General features: G+C 45.8%; 1 protein-coding gene across 5 annotated transcripts in view; it reads left to right on the forward strand.

Annotated features, from left to right (window-relative positions):
* Positions 1 to 8927: 8927 nt before the first annotated feature.
* The window catches only part of LIMK2 (LIM domain kinase 2), a 62349-nt gene continuing 46888 nt past the window's right edge, over positions 8928 to 24388 (forward strand). Inside the window, exon 1 of one of the 5 annotated variants that reach the window (XM_073582776.1) lies at positions 8928 to 9065. In XM_073582776.1, the coding sequence (XP_073438877.1) occupies positions 9018 to 9065 (48 nt within the window). In that variant the 5' untranslated portion in view covers positions 8928 to 9017. The other 4 variants (XM_073582779.1, XM_073582780.1, XM_073582775.1 and 1 more) reach the window with 4 other exon arrangements.

Below are 24388 nucleotides of genomic sequence, written 5' to 3' on the forward strand. Positions count from 1 at the left end.
TTATCAGGTGGCAGATCTCCACCGATCAAATCAGCCTCACTACCTCCTGTTACCACCATAGGGAGCCTGGAAGGAGAACTCACAACTGGTAGACCAGAAAATGAACTCACAACAGTACCCCCCCTTGAGGAGGGGTTACCGAACCCTCATCCACGCCACCAGGCCGATCAGGATGGGCCCGGTGAAAAGCACGAACCAATCTATTGGCATGAATATCAGAGGCAGAGACCCAAGAATTATCCTCCTGGCCATAACCCTTCCATTTGACCAAATACTGGAGTCTCCGTCTAACCAAACGAGAATCCAATATTTTCTCTACCTCATATTCCACATTGCCTTCAACCAACACAGGGTCAGGAGGTGCTGCCATAGGAACCACTGGCTCAACAAACGTCTTCAACAGAGATTTGTGAAATACGTTATGGATCTTGAACGTAACTGGAAGAGCCAATCAAAAAGAAACAGGATTAAGAATCTCCAAAATCTTATAAGGTCAAATAAATCTTGGCTTAAATTTTGGAGATGCAACCTTCATAGAAATATTCTTAGACGACAACCAAACCATATCACCCACTTTAAACCGGGGACCAATGGTCCTATGCTGGTTGGAAAATCGCTGGGCCTTTTCCTGAGAGAGTGACAACTTATCCACCACTTGGTCCCATATCTGCTGCATTCTCTCAACCACAGTGTCCACACCTGGGCAGGACAAAGATTCCACTTGCCCTGAAGAGAATCGACAAAGAAACTCCTAGAAAGGCGTCTGCCGTAACATTCTTAGTGCCCGGAAGAAACCACCTGAAATGGAAGTGAGACATCAGGTTGCCGTAAAACTGGAGCAGAAGTGATTCTCCGCTTAAGCTCCTGAAATGCTGAGACAGCCTCTGGAGACCAATTCAGCACATCAGCGCCCTTCTTGGTCAGATAAGTCAGTGGTTTGACAATACCAGAAAAATTACCTATAAATTTACGATAGAAATTAGCAAAACCCAAAAACTTCTGGAGGGCCTTCAAAGAAGTAGGCTGAACCCAATCATAAATGGTCTGTACCTTGGCCGGGTCCATTTCAATAGTCGACGGAGACAAGATAAATCCCAAAAATGAAATCCTCTGTACACCAAAGAGGCATTTCGATCCCTTAACAAACAGGGAATTCTCCCTCAAAATCCGTAACACAGTCCGGACGTGTTCCACATGAGAATCCCAATCACTAGAAAAGATCAAAATATCATCCAGATAGATGATCAAAAACTTATCCACAAAGTCACGGAAAATATCATTCATAAAGGACTGGAAGACAGAAGGGGCATTAGTGAGCCCAAAAGGCATCACCAGGTACTCAAAATGTCCCTCCGGAGTATTAAACGCCGTCTTCCATTCATCCCCGTGCTTGAAGCGAATAAGATTTTACGCCCCCCTGAGGTCAAGCTTAGTAAACCAGCAGGCACTCTTAACTCTGGAGAATAAATCAGACATCAGAGGTAACGGGTACTGATATTTAACCGTCATCTTGTTTAGGGAACGATAATCAATACACGGTCTTAATGAACCATCTTTCTTGGCCACAAAAAACCCCCCAGCACCTAAAGGTGACGAGGATGGTCTAATATGACCCTTCTCCAACGACTCCTTAATATAGGATCGCATAGCATCATGTTCGGGTACTGATAAGTTGAAAAGCCGACCCTTGGGAAATTTACACCCAGGCATCAACTCAATTGCACAGTCATAACTCCTATGAGGAGGCAAAGACGCAGACTTACTCTCACTAAATACATCTGAAAAATCGGCCAGATAATCAGGAATATCATGAGACTGAGGAGAGGTGGAGAAAGCAGGAGCGTCCCTAAGAACACACTGACAACCCCAACTCACCACAGTCCCAGATTTCCAATCCTAAACTGGATTATGAGTTTGCAACCAGGGAAAACCCAGAACAATAGTATCATGCAAATTATGCAGCACCAAACATTTACAATTTTCTTGGTGGTCTGGGGCAACTCGCAATATCACCTGGGTCCAAAACTGAGGTTTATTCTCCTCCAAAGGAGTAGCATCAATACCCCTCAAAGGAATAGATGTCCGCAGAGGCGTCATAGAAAAACCACAACGTTTAACAAAGTCCAAATCCATCAGATTCAACGCTGCTCCTGAATCCACAAAAGCCTTAGTGGAAAACGTGGATAAGGAGCAGATCAGAGTAATTGCCAAATGGAACTTAGTTTGTACACTGCCCACAGCAAATATGTGTGCAAAATGTTTCTCTCGTTTAGGGCAGACAGAAATAGTATGAGAGGCGTCTCCACAGGAAAAACACAGCTTATTACGCCATCTAAACTCCTGACGTTGCGCCCTAGACAAAACCCCATCACATTGCATAGGTTCAGACGTTTGTTCAAAAGGTGGCAACGCCTCCCGTGTAGTTTTACGTTCACGTAAACGCCGATCAACTTGAATGGCTAATGACATAGAATCATCCAGACCAGAGGGAACAGGAAATCCCACCATAACATTTTTTACAGTCTCTGACAAACCCTTCCGAAAGAGAGCTGCCAATGCACTATCATTCCATGTAGTAAGGACCGCCCACTTTTGGAATTTTTGACAGTATAACTCTGCAGAATCCTGACCCTGGTTTAATGCAAACAGGGTTCTCTCAGCTTGCTCAACAGCATTAGGTTCATCATACAACAACCCCAAGGCTTGAAAAAATGCATCCACATTAGTCAGAATAGGATTTTCAGGTGTCAGAGAAAAAGCCCAATCCTGGGGATCGCCGCGCTGGAAGGAGATGACAATTTTAACCTGCTGCACAGAACTCCCCGATGAATTAGGCTTCAAGGCCAGAAATAATTTGCAATTATTCTTAAAATTCAGAAATTTAGACCTATCCCCAGAAAACACATCAGGAGTAGGGATCTTAGGTTCAACAGCATGTGAGTGAATGAGGTAGGTGGAAATTCCCTGCACTAGAGCAGCCAGCTGCTCCACACGATCAGACAATTGTTTAATCTCCATTAGGAAAAAGGAAAAAAAAAATCCTCCTGCAGCCCCAGAGAAAAGAGGAAAAAATATAAAAAAAATTGATACTTTTTTTTTTTTTTAACAACCTTTTCCTGCTTTTGAGTACCCTAGAATCTGCGGTATGGCTGGTGATTCTGTTATGAATGGGTCACCGAGGAGGAGAAAAAAAAACAAGCTAAATCACAGAAAAACCAGAGAGGTTGGTAACTATGCAGATTGCAGATTCCTGATCCTAACCACACAACTAGCAGCAGCCGTGGAGCATTCCTACGATGAACCTAGACGCTTCGTCACAGCCGGAGAACTAAATAAGCCTAAAGCAAGAAAAGAGGAAAACTAACTGCCCCAGAGCAGACCCCAAAGGAAAGACAGCCCCCACACATGTATTGACGGTGAAACAAGATGAAAACACAAACACAGGCAGGAAAATAGGCTCAGCAAACGATGGGGCCCAAACTAAATAGAAAGGACAGGAAAGGAAAGACACTGTCTGCAATCTGCCAAAAACCCTACAAAAATAATGTCCAACACTTCTGCTAACAAAATTAACCCTGAAGTCACTAGACTTCTCCCACTATATCAGCACTCTGAAATATTCTGAGACAGAGCAAAAAGAGGCCAATACGGTACAAAAAGCAAATTGGCAAATACAGATAAATAAGAGTGGAAATTCAGCACAGCCCCAGCCGGGGCTGGATGACCACACAAAAAACTGAATAGACCAACAAAATCAAGTGTGAACATTAGCAGAAAAACTTAGCTCGAGCTGACTGGAACAGAGCTGAGAACCAAGATCTGACAATCCAGAAGGAATCACCAGCACCAGAATAGGGCGTCGGCTGTCTTAAATCCAGTCTGAGATTCCTGAGGTCCAATCGTCATCCTCCTTATCAGGTGGCAGATCTCCACTGATTAAATCAGCCTCACTACCTCCTGTTACCACCAGAGGGAGCCTGGAAGGAGAACTCACAACTGGTAGACCAGAAAATGAACTCACAACACACACGGCTGTGCTCCATACACTTCGTACACACACGGCTCTACTCCGTACACCTTGTACACACATAGCTCTGCTACATCCACACTGTAAACCCCTCCTGACCCTACACATAAACTTACTTTCATCCAACACCATGACAACCAGCACAGCAGAGACCTGCATACATCGAGGCCCCTGATCATGTGACCCCTGACTCCTCCCCTCCTGTGACCTCATCATAGGTCCTGTGCGCACAGAACAGCCATCGTGTCAGGCCAATTGCAGCCTGGCAGCCAATCAAAGCCAGGGTCGCCGCGTCAGAGAGCTATGGTACGTGCATGCGACACTGCAAATACTCGGACGCGCTTTTAAAGGGCCCCAGCGACCTATTTTTTCTCTCATCGGGGCCCACCGGGCATTTCCCCACTACCCCGCCAGGCCGGCCCTGTACATAATTATAGCCTCATCAAATTGAAGTCACTCCAGCCTGCCCCCAATGGGTTCTGGCCATGAAAACTGGCATTAAAGTGGGCAAATAGCCAATTATCCTAAATTTCCATAAGTAACTGGTGTTTTTAAGGGGTTAAATAATAATAATTTTTAATTCTATAGCGCCAAAATATTCCGCAGCGCTTTACATTTTAGAGTGGACTTGTACAGACAAAAAAGACATTACAGAATGACACATAGCTCAGGAAAATGGCCGACGGAAGCGATGCATGCTCATCAGTGAGCCGAGATGTAAATCTGTGCATGTGTCGCCCCTGGCAGCCATTTTCCTGAAGGCCACCGGCCAGGAGAGCAATGTTTGCAGAGCAAGGACTCCACACCCGTCTGCACAAACGCGGGTCACTTCAGCCTGGCCGAAATGGGTTCTGGGCATCACTGTCTGTGTAATCGTGGTGTGAGACCAGTGGCCTAACATAATTTAACCCTTTAAAAATATCAGTTACATACTCGAATCTGTGAAAGTCGGCTGTCTGCCCACTTTGATGCCATTTCTGATGCCCAGAACCCACTTGGCCCAGGCTGGAGGGAACTGAATTTGATGCGAGGCATCACTATTGTGTCTGCATCAGTGGCCCAAAGTCATAACCCTTTCAATAACGCCCTTTGATGACCATTTTAGTGCCAGTTTTGTAGCTGCTTTTTAGTGTCTTCCCATCATTTCCGTGTGTGGTTCCACTATTACTCCCCAGCAACATGCCCGCTGTCTTGGGGTCATATTTGACTCCGAGCTTTCCTTTGCCCCCCACATCCGATCACTGGCTCGCTCTTGTTATCTGCACCTCAAAAACATTTCTAGAATTCGACATTTTCTTACTTTTGACTCCGCAAAAACTCTGTGATGGTCAACGTGTGACTGGACACACCGCCTCCAGCAGGGCGAATTTCTATGGCTCGCGTGACCCTGGATACACCGCCTCCAGCAGGATCATGGATGGATCATGACAGTACCCTCCCTTAATGAGGAGTCTCTGGACCTTCAAGACCGCTCCTCATCAAGGAACCACCTACAGAGGGGACGCCCAGATCCAGAGTTCACCCCAGCAACTACCTGCACTTCAGGTTTATGACAAACGAGCACCGCTGGTATTGGCAAAGTATGTTCTGGAGGCACCACACATCTCCGAAGTTCCGACCTGGGGAACGAGTTGTGTATGTGTATGTTTGGGTGTAAGTCGAACTGGTAAGACTCCGCAACACACTTCCCCTGGATGTTTTTGGTGGCCACCCATAGATGCTCGTTCACACACAGGTCCGGACCTGAGTGTTTATTGCCACACACTCGTTTGTCACAATTCGGTGAACTCTTTCTGGGATCGACAACAGAGGCGTCCCCCTGTGTCACCACACTCACACCCCCGCAATTCACCACGGGGTACAACACCCCCAACCCCTTCCACCACGAGGTCTGCGCCTCCCAGGGTTGGCTAATGGCGAGGGTTGAGACTTGCCCCTACTCTCCTGCAGCACATCTGCTGCTCTCACTGGAGAGAAAGGGGTCGGTTGAAGAGAGACGGCAGAGACAGTAGTCCCTAGGCAGCAGCCCTCACACGACTGCCCCCAGCTGACTACTTCCCTCGCCCGCCAATCTATTACCGGGTTGTGTTTTTTCAGCCACAGGAGGCCTAAAACGATAGGTACTGGCATTCCCTCCAAGACGTAGCATGACAAGGACTCCTCTTGATGTCCTATACGTAGGTGGATATTTTCTATGACTTGGGTCAAGCTCCCCTGGCTCAGTGGAACAGAGTTTATGGCCTGGACGCTTCTAGGTTGGGCTAGAGTCCTACACCTCAGGCCATGAGTTTGGACAAAGCGAGCATCCACCAGACTGACTCCTGCTCCGCTGTCTACAAGCACCGGTATCACCTCCGGTAACCCACCAGCCAACACCTCTGCTGACATAGTACCTTGGGAGGGCAAAATGGAGGAAATACACACTCCCTGGTCGCCTCCCTCCATGCGACCAGGGGGATGTGGCTTCTGAGATGGCACAGATAATTTGGCGCGTGTTGGGCAAGCCTTCAGGACATGACCAGTCTGCCCACAGAAAAAACATGCCTCCACCACACCCTGAACCGTAGGCAGGCCTGAACACAAACTAGCTCCTCCTACTTGCATAGGTTCATCTGGAGACTTGGCATGCACTGGGCAGGATCTCATGAAATGGCCCGGCTTCCCACAGGAAAAGCATTCCCCCCCACCACGGCAAACCGCAGACAACCCCTTTTTTGTACCAACAACCCCGGGCTGTTTGGGTTCCTCCATCCGCACTGGTGGGTCCTCCTAGCTAGCGAGGACTACAGAGGGTACATTTTGTGTATGTCTCTCCCTAAGGCGTCTATCCACCCGGATGGTAAGGGACATGGCTGCCTCCAGCGACCTGGGGGGCGGCGTACTGCACCAGAGTATCCTGCAACTTTGGAGACAGACCCTGCACAAATTGACTCCTAAGTTCAGGGTCATTCCACTTAGTGTCAGTGGCCAACCTCTTAAACTCTGAGCAGTACTCCTCAGCAACCCGGGCTCCCTGTTTACACCTACGGAGTCGGGATTCCGCCATGGTGACGCCATCAGGATCCCCATACACTAGTGCCAAAGCAGCAAAAAACTCGTCCACGGACTCTAATGATGGTGAATCGTCCGGCACGGAGAAGGCCCAGGATTGGGGATCCCCCCCCTAAGAAGGGACATAATGATTCCCACCCGTTGCTCTTCACTCCCTGATGAACGAGGGCGCAGCCTGAAGTATAGTTTGCAGGCTTGCTGAAATACCAAGAATTGATCACTCCCTCCAGAAAACCTGTTGGGTTCTGGCTGAGCCTGTTCCTGAACCAAGCCCCCAGAGCCCACCAACAGCTGCAGCTGCTGCACCAAATCACTGCGCAGCTCCCTAATCTCATCCGTAAAGATTTGCAGCATTTGGGCAATGGTCTGCATTGGGTCCATGGCTCAGCAGAACAAAAATGTATGGTTGGTGATAATGTGATGGTCAATGTGTGACTGGACACACCGCCTCCAGCAGGGCGAATTTCTATGGCACACGTGACCCTGGATACACCGCCTCCAGCAGGGTGAATTTAAATAATATAACGTGCAGCCGGATACACCGCCTCCAGCAGGCGAATTTCAGAATTACACGTATAACTGGATACACCACCATCGGGGGCAAACTAGAACAGAAATCACCACAGTGCAATGACCCTAATGGCCACGGGGGGGCAAAACTACCTTAAAGCCAAAGGCTTGAAGGAAAAAAAAGGGGATCTAGTGCTTTTATCTGTCATGATCCAGCATGAATCATGACAAACTCTTACTGTTTCTCTTATTCATTCTCGTCTGGACTATTGTATGTCTCTACTAATCGGCCTCCCTCCAATCTGTCTTGAATGCTGCAGCCAGGATCATATTCCTCACCAATCTTTACACCGATGCCTCTACCTTGCGCCAGTCATTACACTGGTTACCCATCCACTCCAGAATTCAGTATAAACTTATTACCCTCACCCACAAAGCTCTCCATGGCTCAGCACCACCCTACATCTCCTCCCTTGTTTCAGTATACCACCCTACCCGCGCCCTCCGTTCTGCTGATGACCTGAGGTTAGCATCCTCAATAATCAGAACCTCCCACTCCCGTCTCCAAGACTTTACACGTGCTGCGCCAATTCTTTGGAATGCACTTCCTAGGTCAATACGATTAGTCCCCAATCCCCACAATTTTAAGCGTGCCCTGAAAACGCATTTATTCAGACTGGCCTATCGTCTCAACACATTATCCTAATCTATCCCTGTGTGGCACAGTCAAAAGTTTTACCATAACCAGGTTTCCCCGCATCATGTTCCCACATGCTTTATGCATCCATTAGCCCTCTGTGTCTGTACTGTTACACACTTAACATTATGGCTGGTCCGTACAATCAGGGCAACTGTTACCACCCACCTTTCGTGTCTACCTCTTTCCTCATAGACTGTAAGCTTGCGAGCAGGGCCCTCACTCCTCTTGGTATTTGTTATAATCTATGTGATTATTGTTATGCTGTAATGTCTATTGTCTGTACAAATCCCCTCTGAAATGTAAAGTGCTGCGGAATATGTCGGCGCTATAGAAATAAAATGTATTATTATTATTATTATCGTAATCTAGCACTCACTGACAAAATTCTTGGGAACAGTGGGGATCCTGGTCGTCACAAGGGCAGTGATTGGGTAGTTTCTATCCCTTGGAGGATTTTAAACTTGAGACTACCACTTTAATAGAAACGCATCTAGAAATGGAATCATCTGAACAGATTGCTACTGTGTAGGGCTGTATTCTGTCCACTTCAGCTGAGGGCAGAGCGGAGAAGTTACTCCTGGGCTCCCCCGGTGCGGGCTCTGTGCTCAGCCCCTCTCCCACATTCCGCCCTCAGGGCTGACTAGGAATGCCGCGCACACAGGTGCAGACGTGTTGGTGCTGCCTGCAGCAGGCACAGCCCAGCGCTGACCAGCAAGAGACGCCCTGTCCATGGGCAGGAACAGAGGCGGGGCTAAGCTAGGGGGCGGCAGGACACAGGTACGGATTGAGCCTTACCGGTCTCCATAGAGTGACGTCGGCAGGTGATGTCATTGTCGCCGGTGTGTGTATGAGGCGGGAGCGGCCGGAGGAGACCGGAGTGGTCGGTATGTAGGAGGAGACGGGGCTGCCTGCACCCGTGTGCTTAGAACGCTTGTATCATTCCTGTGTAGCTGCAGCCATAGCAGTGCTGTAATATTGAGGCCATCTGCACCATTACTTGTGGGATGTTAGCTATTGCTCTCTTTTATCAGCCAGTTGAGGATGAATCAGAGGCTGACTGCAGTGTAAGCCCTGAAATGCCTGATGGTGCAGCCATATTCAGTATTGCTTTCCAGCGTAAGCGCTCAGTGCCTGTGTGCACGCTCCTGTAGCGGGATGATCATGCTGCTACAATCCATATTTCTGCCCACGCTTTGTTGTATGGGGGACGTTTCTTTGGGGTAAGGGTGCCCGCTGTGCTATGGCGTAGTAGTGTAGGATCAGGATCCCCCCCTGGGCTGGGGTACACATCCTATTTTTCAGGAACAAAGTGAAAATTCCTGATGTTGGAAAGGCTTTGTTGCAGCGCCGCCTGCTGGTGCATTCCTGCCACATCAGGACTGGTTTTAGCGAAAAGCTCCAGTTACCAAGAATGAGCAAATTCTGCTCATTACTAAGCTGCTGCATTACTTGTGGATTTGCTTACGCCTGCCACTGACATTTAGATAAAAGATTTCACTGGGAAAAAACTTGCTTGTATTGTAGTTTTCTCCAGGGTCCAATAATATCATTAGCTGGCTTTCATGTTATGAAATTGCCCTCGATTAGACTAGGGCCCTCATGGCCATGGTATGTACATGCCCCACGTTGTACAGAATTAAGATGTAAGCTATAGCGGTGCTTCTCTGGATGTTGTTTTCTTTGTATTATGTCTCCTGCACCTGGTGACACATTCCTTTTTAAAGGGAATCTGTCATCAGGTTTTTGCTAACACGTCCGAGAGCAGCCTGATGTAGGCAAAGAGATCCTGAATCCAACTAAGTATCACTTGGCTTACTGGGTGCAGCAATTCTGATATAATCTGAGTTTTTAGATCTGGCAATGCAGCAGAGCTGCGAAAGCTAACCCCACCCCCACCAAACTCTGTATGTACATTGTCTATTAACAGTGAGCTGCTTATCACAGGTGGCCAGACAGCTGCTAGTCATAGCAATGGTAATGTCCTGGTGATAAAATCTTCATTGTAAGTAAACAGCACGAAGCCCGATAAGTGACACATCCCTGATTTATGTGTTTTAACCCCTACAGTGTGCTGTTTTTAGACTACATGGCAAAACATGTTGACGGATTCCATTTAAGGGGAATGCTCAGTTCGGTTATAGCTTTGATAGGAAGAAATCTTTAAAATATAGCCCAAACTCTTACTTGCCCCTTTCCGTAGTGCTGACCTCCTGTCATATAAAGTGTATGCTTTTTAATTAAAGACATCATGTATGAGCAAGGTTTGTCCCGCTTGCTCCTCGGGTGTTGAGCAGTGGCTGCGGCCCGATTCTCCAGGTACGGTATATATGGAGCTGTTCTTCATGTATAGCTCATGAGCACCTTCCAAGGAAACCACATGGAGCTTCACATTATTGTGCAAGTCTTGCAAAATGACAAGTAACTGGGCAGCGTTCCAGGGATGACAGTAATAAATGCGGCTGGGGGCAATTATAACGTGGCACGTCGGCAGGCGGCTTGTTCTGTGTTGTTTAGGACAAGTGCCAGTAAAGCTGTCGTAGCTCTACGTCACGTAATGAAGTGTGTCCAATGTGTTGTAGATATCAAGACTTCATTCACAGGAGCGCAGTTCGTGTTTGTCAGTGTTGTAGGCTGCTAAGTATGGAGAGAACTGCTGCATTCACTAATATTCTGTCATTTCTCTATGGAAGTCACTAGACGGAAGAATACATTATTGGCAGGATCCAAAAAGCTCGAAAAGTCACTATAGATACTGTACAGTCAGGCCTCTTTCACACTTCAGTTTTTTGCATCAGTTCAAATCCACCAAAAAGTCATTCAAGCGGATCCGTTGTTAACTGATGTGAACGGATGGCACAGGATCCGTTTTTAGCCGGATCCTGAAAATGGGGAAATTTAAAGGAAATGCTGGCTGGGGAGAGAGAGAGAGAGACAAGCTCCTCCTCAAAAAAAACGGATGCAACGGACAGCAATCCGCCATTAATGCAAGTCAATGGGCAAAAAAACGGATCCTCAAAAAAAATTTGAGGATCCGTTTTTTTCAAAACCTGGCGGATTGTGACTGTAAAAAACGGAAGTGTGAAAGAGGCCTAACATACAGAATACTGCCCAACATCTTCTATGCATCATACATGTGTTTGGAAACACTGTTCACTCCTAAGGCCACCTTCAGTGTTTTGGTCAGTGCTTTACCTCAGTGTTTGGTCAGTGCTTTACCTCAGTGCTTTACCTCAGTGTTTGGTCAGTGCTTTACCTCAGTGCTTTACCTCAGTGTTTGGTGAGTTTTTTACCTCAGTATGTGTAAGCCAAAACCAGGAGTGGGTGATAAATCCAGAAGTGGTGACGTGTTTCTATTATACTTTTCCTCTGATTGTTCCTCTCCTGGTTTTGGCTTACAAATACTGAGGTAAAATACTGGCCAAATACTGAACAGGTGAACGTGGCCTAAGGCTCATATTGGACACTGCCACTTATCTAAGAAAGATGTTTTGTTTTATATTTTAAATACCATGATGACAAGCATAATACCAATAAAGCAACGCTGTCAGCACAGAATGACTGTTTAAACCAAGTACTTCAGCTGGTGCTTCATGGTCGGCCAGTCATTTATACACACCTTCCCACCCACCTCTTCTTTGACAGCTCTGGCTTCACAGAACCAGAGAAGGGGAGAAATGGAGGGCAAGCAGGTGGGAAGATGTGTATAAATTATTGGCGCCTGTACTTGCTTTGAACAGTCATTCTGTGCTGACCGTGTCCCTAGCTAGCTTCTAATCACTGCATTGATGCTGGCCATGATCGCTGGAACCTCATGTTATCTCTAGAGTACTTGGGTATTAAAGGGAACCTGTCACCAGAAAAAATGCTATTAACCTTCAGATATGGGGATAATCTGCAAGTTAATAGCGCTATTAACCTGCCCAGCACCGGCATTTAGCCGAACACTGCGGGTAGAAAATTAAATTTGTACCCCCGGCAGCATTCCGGGTTCAGTCACTACTCTGCGTATACAGTGCGGCCGCTGTAACCACATCCCCCGCACTGACTGACACTGGCTCTGCACTGGGGCTGGCTGTCAGTGCGGAGGACGCGGTTACAGCTGCCATTCTATAAATTCTCAGAGCAATGACTGAACCAGTGCCTCCTCCATGACTGAAACCGGAATGAAGTTCATGTTCTCCCCTCAGCTTTCAATTAAGTGCGGGCACCGGCAGGTTAGTAACGCTATTAACCTGCAGATTAACACATATCTGCAGGTTACTAGCATTTTTTCTGGTGATCGGTTCCCTTTAAGTACTTACAAGTGCACTAGAAAAGAGACTGTGTCGGTCTCCATCGCGGTGGTCGGTCTCCATCGCAACGAGTGGTAATATCTCAAAAAACAGCTGCAAACTTCGGCAGAGCTTGTAAATCTAAACAATTGTGCAATTTGCAGCCTATCTGACAATATCCTTTCTAGTAAAGAAAAAAAACAAACAGTTTTCATACACCGGATCCTTTGTGTAAGGATAAGTTCACACTGGGCGTTGTTGCTGCATTTTTTTTTCTGCAGCAAAACCTGATTTCTTGTTAGGAAAGAAGTTTTGGTAAAAACGTTTTGCTGTTAATGGAAAACGCAGCTGAAAATTAGCATAAAAAAAGCAGCAAAAGCGCCCAGTGTGAACATACCCAAAAGGGTATGTGTACACGATCAGGAATGGCTCAGGATTTGACACAGGTGAAATCTGCACGAAATCTGCATCTGAGGTCACTGGCAGGTCACCTGCGTTTTTAATGCGTTTTTTCCTCATGCCTTTTTAGATGTGTTTTTTTTCACTGCATACCCTTTTTTTTTTTTTTTGTCACTTGAAATAAAGTTAATTGAAAGTTGGCTTCTGGGAAGGAAAAAAAAGTGATTTCCTATCTGCAGATATATTGGGGTTTGTTCCCATGGTCAGTAAACACTGCGGGTTGGACTACAGTAAGCGCTGTTCCCTGGCAGCTGGTGTTGAAAACGGCTCTCATCATTCTCCCCTGCGCTGCCAGCGATCAGCTCGAGCAGAAGAGAATGATGAGCATTATATTAAAGGGAACCTGTCGGCAGTTTTGGCGGATATAAAATGCGGCCAACGCCTTTCAGGGCTTATCTACAACATTCTATAATGCTGTAGATAAGCCTCCGATCCGACCTGAAAGATAGCAAAAATAAGTTTTATTATACTTGCTCAGGGAGGCGATCCGGTCTGATGGGTGTTGCAGGTCCGGGTCCGGCACTTCCTATATTCTTGCGATACCACCCTCCTGCTTGCGTCCTCGTTCCCATCCTCTCACTTCTGTGCAGGCGTAGTTCTCTGCCCTGTTGAGGGCAGAGCAAAGTACTGCAGTGCGCAGGTTCTTGGAAAGGTCGGAGAGGCCAAGTGCCTGTGTACTGCAAGAATTTGCTCTGCTCTCAACAAGGCAGATAAGTACGCCTCTGCAGGAGCGCGATGCTGGGAGCGATGAAGCAAGCAGGATGGCAGCATCGCAAGAAGATGGGAGGCGCCAGACCCGTGACACCCATCGGACCGGACCGCCCCCCGTGTGAGTCAAATAAAACTTATTTTTATCTTTCAGGTCGGACCGGGGGCTTATCTACAGCATTATTATAGAAAGCTGTGTCTGGTCATTAACCGTCCAGCAATGTTAAACTGTGGTTATATATTTCACATACATCTAACCACACATTTTAGCTTATGTCAGTATTCATTTATTGGATCGCATATAATGTCGACCTTGAAACTTGAAGATCGATACCTAATAACTAAATGGAAATTATTCTTCACAAGGCAATCCTGCTTTTAATCTAGCAAGTTATTGGCTTACATGGTCGATCAACATAAATAATCCTATTTCTGAATGCAAATTACATCATTAAATAGATCTTAGACGTAATGAGACTGGTGTACTTTCCATGAAAATTTATATCTGGATAGCTGTGTACAGTAATGCCTGAATGCTTAACATGAGCATACTGTGAGTCCATCAATTTTCATGGTAAATACACTAGCGGTGTGAGAGATCTAATTAATAATTATACAATTTGTATTGTAAAATGTAGTGACTAATCTGCTTTAAAGTGTTATATGTGTTTTGTTTGTTACTCTTATGATGGGGCCCCTACATGCAAGACATAAAATTATGAAATAGGGTTGCTAATTGCTTTACCAGGGAAAACATATCTGGTTCCCTATTTTGTTATTGGAGGTACTTTCTTAGCTCAGCTCAGATTACAGCCGAATAAACAGCTTGGATTCACCCCTCATGAATGGGGAAAGCATCCAGTATAACAAAGGCCAGAAAAGCAAAGCGACAAACTGTATGGACGCCAGGTGACTCCGGATTCGGAACGATGTAATGGAATAGTGAGTGCAGATTCACATTTTCTTCCACAAAACCCTCATGTGATTCTTGTGGACTTGCTGTGAATCTCACACTTTGCAATGCAATTGGTTAGAAATTTTGAGATATTGTGATGTGTGAGGTTCTGTTCATCCCCTTAAGTCCCTTCTGCTCTACGTGTATGGGCTTGTTCCCACATCACTTTTTTAAAGGGAACTTGTCAGCTGATACATGCTGCCCAATTCATGGCATTTCAGAGAAAAACTTCCATTAACAGCCACCTGGGACTGAGACAGCGATGTAAACTGGTGTCTCACCCTGGTGTCTTCTCCCCACCCTCTGCCAGTGTAAGGGAGGGACAGGACTGTAGTCGTGACCTGAATAACCGTAATATCTATGTCCAGTCCTTCCCCTACAGAAAATGGTACTCTTCTCTCCAGCATACCTGTATCTCCAGATTTAGCTTCCTCTGGACACTTCCCAGGCGACGACAGTCCCTCTTTCAGGCGACCCCCAGCAATGGAGACACAGTTCAAGTTAACTTTAACACTTTCTTTACTGAGTACTTCACACGTTACATCCACAGTTGGTATGGGTCGCCCTCCCAGGGCTGTGGGGTACTCGGTACCGGGCCGGTGTCAGCGGGATGTGTCACAGCAGCGGTGACCCGGTCTGTGTCTCTGTGCGCCCAAGTAAAAGGAAGTTTGAATGGTGGAATGTAGTTAATTGAATAATAGTTTGTGACGCCACCAGTGGTGTTCGTCAAGGGAGGTGTTAAGCCGACGCTGCATGCAGATCCGCTGGGACTGATGGTATGGTGCAGCAAAGATGTAAAAGCTCCCCACAGGTGGAGCTGTAGTCCCAGGGCATTGTAGATGTAATTGACACGGGGATATAGCGGTGCCGGAAGGGTAGGAAGCAGACAAGACACAGCGGGGTGCAGTTTCTGTACCTTTACTTGACAAATGCAGTCCAGGGTCCTGATTACAGATGGTACCGGAGCAGGCTAGCCTGGAAGCAACTCAGGGATTCTCTCTCAGCAGATGGGCTGTGCAGTCTCCTTCCTAGCGCTTATTTGGGTGAAGTACTCCTAGTACTGAGTTACACTGAAGTTCCTCCTAATTCTCTTCTACTAGCACTCCTCGTATGGCAGACAGCTGTAGCTGCTATTCCTCTCTTGGCTCACTCCGTGCTGTTGTGCCTCCGAGTCTTAGATGGGGTAGTGCATTTACAGCCTCTTACTCCTCTGGTGTCTGTTGCAGGATCCTTAGTACCCATAGAACCGTGGAGACCAGGCTCCAGTTCATGCACTCTCGCTGGAGATGAGCCTTTCCTCTCTGCTCAATCTCTGCACTTCACCCTCCTCACACTAACTGACTACTCCTTCCTCTTGGCCCTCAGAGAGCACTTCTCCCCTTAATTCTGGTTCAGAGTCCCCCCTGCTGGCCTGGATTGGAACTGTGTTGCATGTATGGGTTAACTGCGAGAGAGACCCTTCTGTGCTTCCAGGCATGACATCACCCTCCCTGGAGGAAGGCAATGCCATTGTGGCGGCCATACTCCTGGGGGCGCCACAGGTACATCGTGACATTTACTTGTTTCCTCACCTTTCCCTTTCTGGCTGTTACTTCTGTGCAGTACACGCCCGGACCGGACCGTCCTAGACTGCTCCCCAGTTCCTTCCTAGCCTGACCTCGCCATGATGACAATTCCTTCTGCCTGTTTCACCCCAGACTCTAAATTATCAGTCACCAGGTTTGGTTGCCTCTGGTAGAGCATCCGGCCCGTCTGTACCGATCTTGTCGACACTCCAACTCCAAGCCCAACCGACTCCTGCCCAGGCGATAAGTCGCCACATCTTTCCTTTCCTACACTTGCCCACTGCTATGACACACAGTGGCCGTGGGTAACGTGGGCTGCAGTGCTTGAGCGTTGCGTGGCTGCCAAGCTGTCCGGGCCTATAGCCTGTGTGGACACTAGGGCACTCTGGCCCCGTCTGACCTAACTTCCTACGAGGTCCCCGCTTACTACCCGGCAGCCCCTCCTACACTTAACCCTCTATGAACGTCCCATCAGCTATACCTATAGAGTCCACTAGTATGGCCCCATCTAGTGGCCCGCAACAAAACTACACTTACCCATGACTATGTAAACTATATACTAAAGTGCCCTCCTCTAATGCCCCCCCCCCAAAAAAGGATGCTCTGACTTACCCTAACTGTATATAAACATTAATCACACATATTTATACCAAAGGAACATAAGGCGATATAAAACAGTAATGGTAACACAGATATACTTGTGGCAATAACATAAACGACGAGCGATAATACATATTTCTATGTAGCAGTACCGCAGGCATTTGTCATAAAGATTATCAATTAGAAATATGTACATATTAACATTCGAAGAGGCAATCCGAGGAAGGGAAGCAAGAAAGACATCATATCTCACTCCCTTACACTAGTGACTTACAGGTCTCTGCTTATACATGCACTTAGGCAGAAACCTGTTAATCCAGGGCGGCTATTAAAGTATGTTTTTCTCTGAAACTTTGTCGCGTTTCAGAATTACACACCTGGCTGAGATGGTACAGCCGGTGTATAATACATGCTGCCAGTGGATTGGGCAGTGTCAGCTGTCGGGTTCACTTTAAATCTACAGCATGTCAATTCTTTCAGCAGTTTTCACCTATTTAAAAGAATGGGGAAAAAAAGCCCTAGTAAAAAAAAATGCATAAAAAAATTCTCATTTTTTTTTTTTTTCCCTGCCAATATTTTGGCTGTGCAAATAGCTTATGACAGCTTTGCTTTTTCTATTAAATTTACATAAAGCGATAGCGCAAGCAGGGTTCGGGTACATCCTCATTGGTTGCATACACTGACAATTACCTGTCTGTATTTTCCTTGCCGAAAATTCCACTTTGTGAATTCGTCTTTACATAGTAACATAGTTATTAAGGTTGAAGGGAGACTTTAAGTCCATCTAGTTCAACCCATATCCTGTTCTAACCTGCCCTAACATGTTGATCCAGAGGAAGGCAAAAAACCCCAGGTGGCATACAGTAAGCTTCACATTGGGGAAAAAAATTCCTTCCCGACTCCACATACGGCAATCAGACTAGCTCCCTGGATCAAGCAATATTAAGGAAACTAGTGTATATACCCTGTAATATTATACTTTTCAAGAAAGGCATCCAGTCCCTTCTTAAATTTTAGTAGGGAATCACTCATTACAACATCATATGGCAGAGAGTTCCATAGTCTCACTGCTCTTATAGTAAAGAATCCGCGTCTGTGAGTATGCTTAAACCTTCTTTCCTCCAGACGTAGAGGATGCCCCCTTGTCCTCGTCACAGGTCTAAGAGTAAAAAGATCATTAGAAAGGTCTTTGTACTGTCCCAGCATATATTTATACATTGTAATAAGATGACCCCCAAGCCTTCGATTCTCCAAACTAAATAACCCCAAGTGTAATAACCTGTCTTGGTATTGCAGACCCCCTAGTTCCCTAATAAACTTGGTCGCTCTTCTCTGCACCCGCTCCAGTTCAGCTTTGTCTTTCTTATGCACCGGAGACCAGAACTGTACACAGTATTCTAAGTGTGGTCGCACTAGTGACTTATATAGAGGTAAAATTATGTTCTCCTCATGAGCATCTGTGCCTCTTTTAATGCATCCCATTATTTTATTTGCCTTTGCAGCAGCTGCCTGACACTGGCCACTAAATGCGAGTTTGTCGTCCACCCATACACCCAGGTCTTTTTCAGTGACCGTTTTGCCCAGTGTTTTACAATTAAGCACATAATTATACATCTTGTTCGTTCTACCCAAGTGCATGACCTTACATTTATCCCCATTAAAGCTCATTTGCCATTTATCAGCCCAAGCTTCTAGTTTACATAAATCCTCCTGTAATATGAACTTGTCCTCCTCTGTATTGATTACCCTGCAGAGTTTAGTGTCATCTGCAAATATTGAAATTCTACAAGGTCATTAATATGTTAAAAAGAAGCGGGCCCAAAACTGACCCCTGTGGTGTACCCCACTGCTAACCGTGACCCAGTCCGAGTGTGCTCCATTAATAACCACCCTTTGTTTCCTATCCCTGAGCCAGCTCTTAACCCTCTTACACATATTTTCCCCTATCCCCATTGTTCTCATTTTATGTATCAACCTTTTGTGTGGCACCGTATCAAAAGCTTTTGAAAAGTCCATGTACACCACGTCCACTGCATTCCCTTGGTCCAGTCCGGAACTTACCTCTTCATAAAAGCTTATCAGATTAGTCTGACAGGAACGGTCTCTTGTAAACCCATGTTGATATTGGGTCACAAGGTTATTCTTCTCCAGATACTCCAGTATAGTATCTCTTAGAAAACCCTCCAGGATTTTACCCACAGTTGAGGTTAAACTTACTGGCCTATAATTTCCGAGTTCAGTTTTTGTCCCTTTTTGAATATTGGCACCACATTTGCTATACGCCAGTCCTGTGGTACAGACCCTGTTATTATGGAATCTTTGAAGATTAAAAATAATGGTCTATCTATGACTGTGCTTAATTCCTGCAGTACTCGGGGGTGAATCCCATCCGGGCCTGGGGATTTGTCAATTTTAGTGATTTTTTTTTTTAGACGCCGCCGTACTTCCTGCTGGGTTAAGCAGGTGACATTTAATGGAGAATTTTTATCTCTGATCGTGTTATCCGTCATGGGATTTGTGTAAATACTGTTAAACAAAAGTCATTTAGCATATTGGCTTTTTCCTCATCCACCATTTCACCCAGACTATTTTTAAGGGGGCCAACACTATCATTTTTTAGTTTCTTACTATTTATGTAGTTAAAGAACATTTTGGGATTATTTTCTCTGGCAATGAGTCTCTCTGTCTCAATCTTTGCTGTCTTGATTTGCTTTTTAGAGAATTTATTTAATCTTCTGTATTTAGTTAATGCCTCATCACTACACATACTTGCTTTAATTCTCTAAATGCTTTATTTTTATCTCTTATTGCGCCCCTTACAGCTCTATTTAGCCATAGTGGTTTCCTCCTATTTCTCGCATGTTTATTCCCATACGGTATATATTGTGCACAGGTCCTATTCAGGATGCTAATAAACGTCCTCCCATTTTCTTTGTGTATTTTTATTGCTCAGGATATCGTCCCAGTTAATTGCACCAAGATCATCTCTCAACCGTTGGAAATTTGCCTTCCTGAACTTTAGTGTCCTTGTAACCCCTCTACTACACATCTTATTAAAGGATACATGAAAACTTATTATTTTGTGATCACTATTACCCAAGTGACCCCCAACCCTTATATTTGATAGGCGGTCTGGCCTGTTGGTTAATATTAGGTCTAGCAGTGCCCCCCCTCTTGTTGGGTCCTGAACCAGTTGTGAAAGGTAATTGTCTCTCATAGTTGTCAAAAACCTATTACCTTTGCTGGAACTGCAGGTTTCGTTTCCCCAATGTATTTCAGGGTAGTTGAAGTCCCCCATAATAATGACTTCTCCTTGAGTCGCTGCTTCATCTATTTGCTTTATGAGGATATTCTCTGTTGCTTCCATTATTTTTGGAGACTTATAACAAACCCCTATCAGTAATTTATTATTTTTCCCCCCTCCCCTTATCTCTACCCACAGGGACTCTACATTTTCATTAGATTCATATATATTATCACGAAGGATGGGTTTTAAGGATGATTTTACATATAAAAACACACATCCGCCTCGCTTATTTTTCGGTCATTTCTGAACAGGCTATAGCCCTGTAAATTAAGCGCCCAGTCGTGGCTCTCATCCAGCCATGTCTCAGATATCCCCACCATGTCATAATTATGTTCCAACAACATTAACGCCAGTTCCTCCATTTTGTTGGCGAGGCTTCTGGCATTAGTATACATGCACTTTATGTATCTCTCTGTACCTCTATTCTTTCTTAAATTATTAACTGTTCTAACCCCACCCCCCAATGTCATTATTTGGGCCCAGGTCTCTATCTGCACTGTCTTCCCCTCCTATAAAAGGAATACCCTGCCCATCCCTAGTTTAAACACTCCTCCAACCTTCTAGCCATTTTCTCCCCAGCACAGCTGCACCCTCCCCATTGAGGTGCAGCCCGTCCCTAGCGTAGAACCTGTAGCCAGCTGAGAAGTCGGCCCAGTTCTGCAGGATCCCAAACCCCTCCTTCCTACACCAATTCCTGAGCCACTTATTAACCTCCCTAATCTCCCGTTGCCTCTCTGGTGTTGCACGTGGTACAGGAAGTATTTCCGAAAATACCACCTTGGAGGTCCTTGCTTTAAGCTTACAGCCTAATTCCCTGAAATCATCTTTAAGGACCTTCCACCTACCTCTAACTTTGTCATTTGTGCCAATGTGCACCATGACCACTGGAACCTCACCAGCCCCTCCCAGTAATCTGTCAACCCGATCAGCGATGTGTCGGACTCGAGCGCCAGGTAGGCAGCACACCGTTCGACGATCCCTGTCTTTGTGACAGGTTGCCCTATCTGTTCCCCTAATAATTGACTCCCCCACTTCCAAAACCTGTCTGGCCTGCCCTGCTCTCCTATTTCCCCCCTTACTGGAGCAGACACTCCTCCGGCTTTCAGAGGACATGCCTTGCTGCAGCAGTGCTACTCCTGCACTAACACTCCCCTCATCTGCCAACTTGGCAAACTTATTGGGGTGTGCCAGATCAGCTGTTCTCATGCACTGGAAAACATTTTGCAGTGGGAACGTTCCCATGGAAAACCAAACTAATTTACATACCGTAAATTCTGAGTGCGGTATGGGATAGCCGCTATGGGGTAAATCGAAAACCTTTTTCTACTACCACCAGTTTATATTTCCCCTAGTATGCACAGAGTACTTGTATATAATAATTAGCAGAGACGGTGCCTTCACCCACCTGCCATTGACGCTTCCAGCTAATTTTTGCTAAAGGGAGGGGGGGGGTGTTATGTTCTTAAAAAAAAAAAAACAAAACAATTTTTTTTTAGAAGAAAAAAATCTCAAAGTGTGGTCAGCTCTTATATCAACCTAGTTGAACCTGGTTGATAGGTGGGCTCCGGCGGTGAGCCCACTTCAAAGCCGCAACATGTCAGCTGTTTTCAACAGCTGACATGTGCCCATAATACGCGCGAGCGGAATCGCGATCCGTTCGCGCCTGTTAACTAGTTAAATCCCGCTGTCAAACGCTGACAGCGGGCTTTAACTAGAGCTTCCGGTCACGCGGCCGGAGATGAGCGCATTACCTACTCCCGTCACGTGATCAGGGGTCAGTGATGCGTTGTTATAACAATCTGAGGTCTCATAGAGACCTCTATGGTTGTTGATGAGGCATTGCTATGAGCACCACCCGGTGGTTGGCGCTCATAGCAATGCTGTTGTTATGCTACATATAGACGATCTGCTCATTGCCTATATGTAGCAGAGCTGATCGAGTTGTGGATTCTTCTAGCCTCCCATAGAGGCTATTGAAGCATGCCAAAATTAAAAAAAAAAAAAAAAAAAAAAAAAATTTTAAAAATATGAAAAAATTAAAAATATAAAAGTTTAAATCACCCCCCTTTCGCCCCATTCAAAATAAAACAATAAAAAAAACACACATATTAGGTATCGCTGTGTTCAGAATCGCCCGATCTATCAATAAAAAAGATTAACCTGATCGCTAAATGGCATAGCGGGAAAAAAAAATTGAAACGATATGCGTTATGCTATACCGATAGCGCTGATGATTCATCAGCGCTAGCGGTGACATGCTATACCACTATCTGTGACGGAGCCTCAGACGCTGCAGGCCGCGTCCGAAGCTCCGTCGGTGCTTAACTGCACATAATGGTGGTGTATGGCAGCATTACCGGACTGCGTTACACCGCGGTTTTACGCAGTCTGTTAAACGGAGTGCCATAGCGCAGTGAGAACCCAGCCTTACTTTTTTTGGTCTCCGCGACATTGCATTAAAATGCAATAACGGGCAATCAAAAGATCGTATCTGCACATAAATGGTATCCTTAAAAATGTCAGCTGGCACGCAACAAATAAGCCCTCACCCAACCCCAGATCACGAAAAATGGAGATGATACAGGTATCGGAAAATGGCGCAATTTTTTTTCTTTTTTATAAGCAAAGTTTGAAAATTTTTTTACCACTTGGGTAAACAACAACCTAGACATGTTTGATGTCTATGAACTCTTAATGACCTGGAGAATCATAATGGCAGGTCAGTTTTAGCATTTAGTGAACCTAGCAAAAAAGCCAAACTAAAAACGAGTGTGGGATTGCACTTTTTTTGCAATTTCACCGCACTTGTAATTTTCTTCCCGATTTAGAGTACAAGACATGGTAAGACCAATGGTGGTGTTCAAAAGTACAACTCGTCCCACAAAAAATAAGCCCTCACATGGCCATATTGACTGAAAAATAAAAAAGTTATGGCTCTGAGAAGGAGAGGGAAAAACGAAAACGCAAAACCGAAAAAGCTCCGGGGGTTAGGGGGTTAAATTGGATTCTATAATGTATGGGCAACCAGTGCAATGACTGCACAGAGTGGAGGCGTCCAATTAACGATTAGCCAGATAGATGACCCTTGCTGCTGCATTAAAGGGAACCTGTCAGCGGGTTATACATAGTAACCTACACATAGTGTCAGGTCGGGGCCGTTATACTGAATAAAATGATACCTTGGTTGATGAAATCCGTCTTGTGGGGGCAGGTCAGTGAAGGATCAATGACCTGTCAGCAGTCTGCATTATGAATACCTAATCGGATCATCACATACAGGAACCCCGCCTCAGAGCCTGAGAATCTCATTAAGGCCGGGGTCAGACTTGCGAGAAACTCGCATGAGTCTCACACATTAATACCTGGCACTGCCGCTGGCACTCGGATCGGAGCGTTCAGCTGCATGTATTTCTATGCAGCTGAAAGCTCTGAACCGAGTGTCGGCGGCAGTGCCAGGTATTGACGTGCGAGTTTCTTGCAAGTCTGGCCCCGACCTAACACAAAAATGCAAATAAAGATTACACAACAGCCACAAGACGGATTTCATCAACCAAGGTATCATTTTAATCAGTGTAATGGTGCAGACCTGACACTGTGTGTAGGTTACTTTGCATAATCCTACTGACAGGTTTCCTTTAACCTCTTTACGACGTTCGGTGTAAATTTATGTGGGCTCTGGCACTGAGCCCACATCTTTCTCGGGACCTATCAGCTGTTTTGAATAGCTGACATGTGCCCGGAATAGCTGCGGGTGGAATCGCGATCCACCTGCGGCTATTAACCTGTTAAATACCGCTATCAAACGCTGACAGAGGCATTTAACTTGCACTTCCGGCCATTGGGCCGGAAACCTGCCCACTGGTGACCCCTGTCACGTGATCGCGGGTCACTGATTTGTTGGAATGACAAACAGAAGTCTTCTGGAGAACTCTATGGTTGTCAGTGCAGGCTTGCTGTGAGCGCCACCCGGTGGTCGACGCTCATAGCAAGTGAGTAATTCTATATAGAGGCGATCTGATCATCGACTCTATGTAGCAGAGCCGATCGGGTTATGGGAACTTCTAGTCTCCCATGGAGACTATTGAAGCATGCCAAAAGTTAAAAAAAAAAAAAAAAAAAGTTCTAATCACCCCCTTTCGCCCCATTCAAAATAAAATAAAGAAACAAACGTACACATATTTGGTATCGCCGCATTCAGAATCTCCCTATTTATCAATAAAAAAAGATTAACCTGA

Source organism: Dendrobates tinctorius, unplaced genomic scaffold (assembly GCF_039654945.1).
Source record: "Dendrobates tinctorius isolate UK_male_01 unplaced genomic scaffold, ASM3965494v1 ptg000073l, whole genome shotgun sequence".
NCBI classification, from domain to species: domain Eukaryota; kingdom Metazoa; phylum Chordata; class Amphibia; order Anura; family Dendrobatidae; genus Dendrobates; species Dendrobates tinctorius.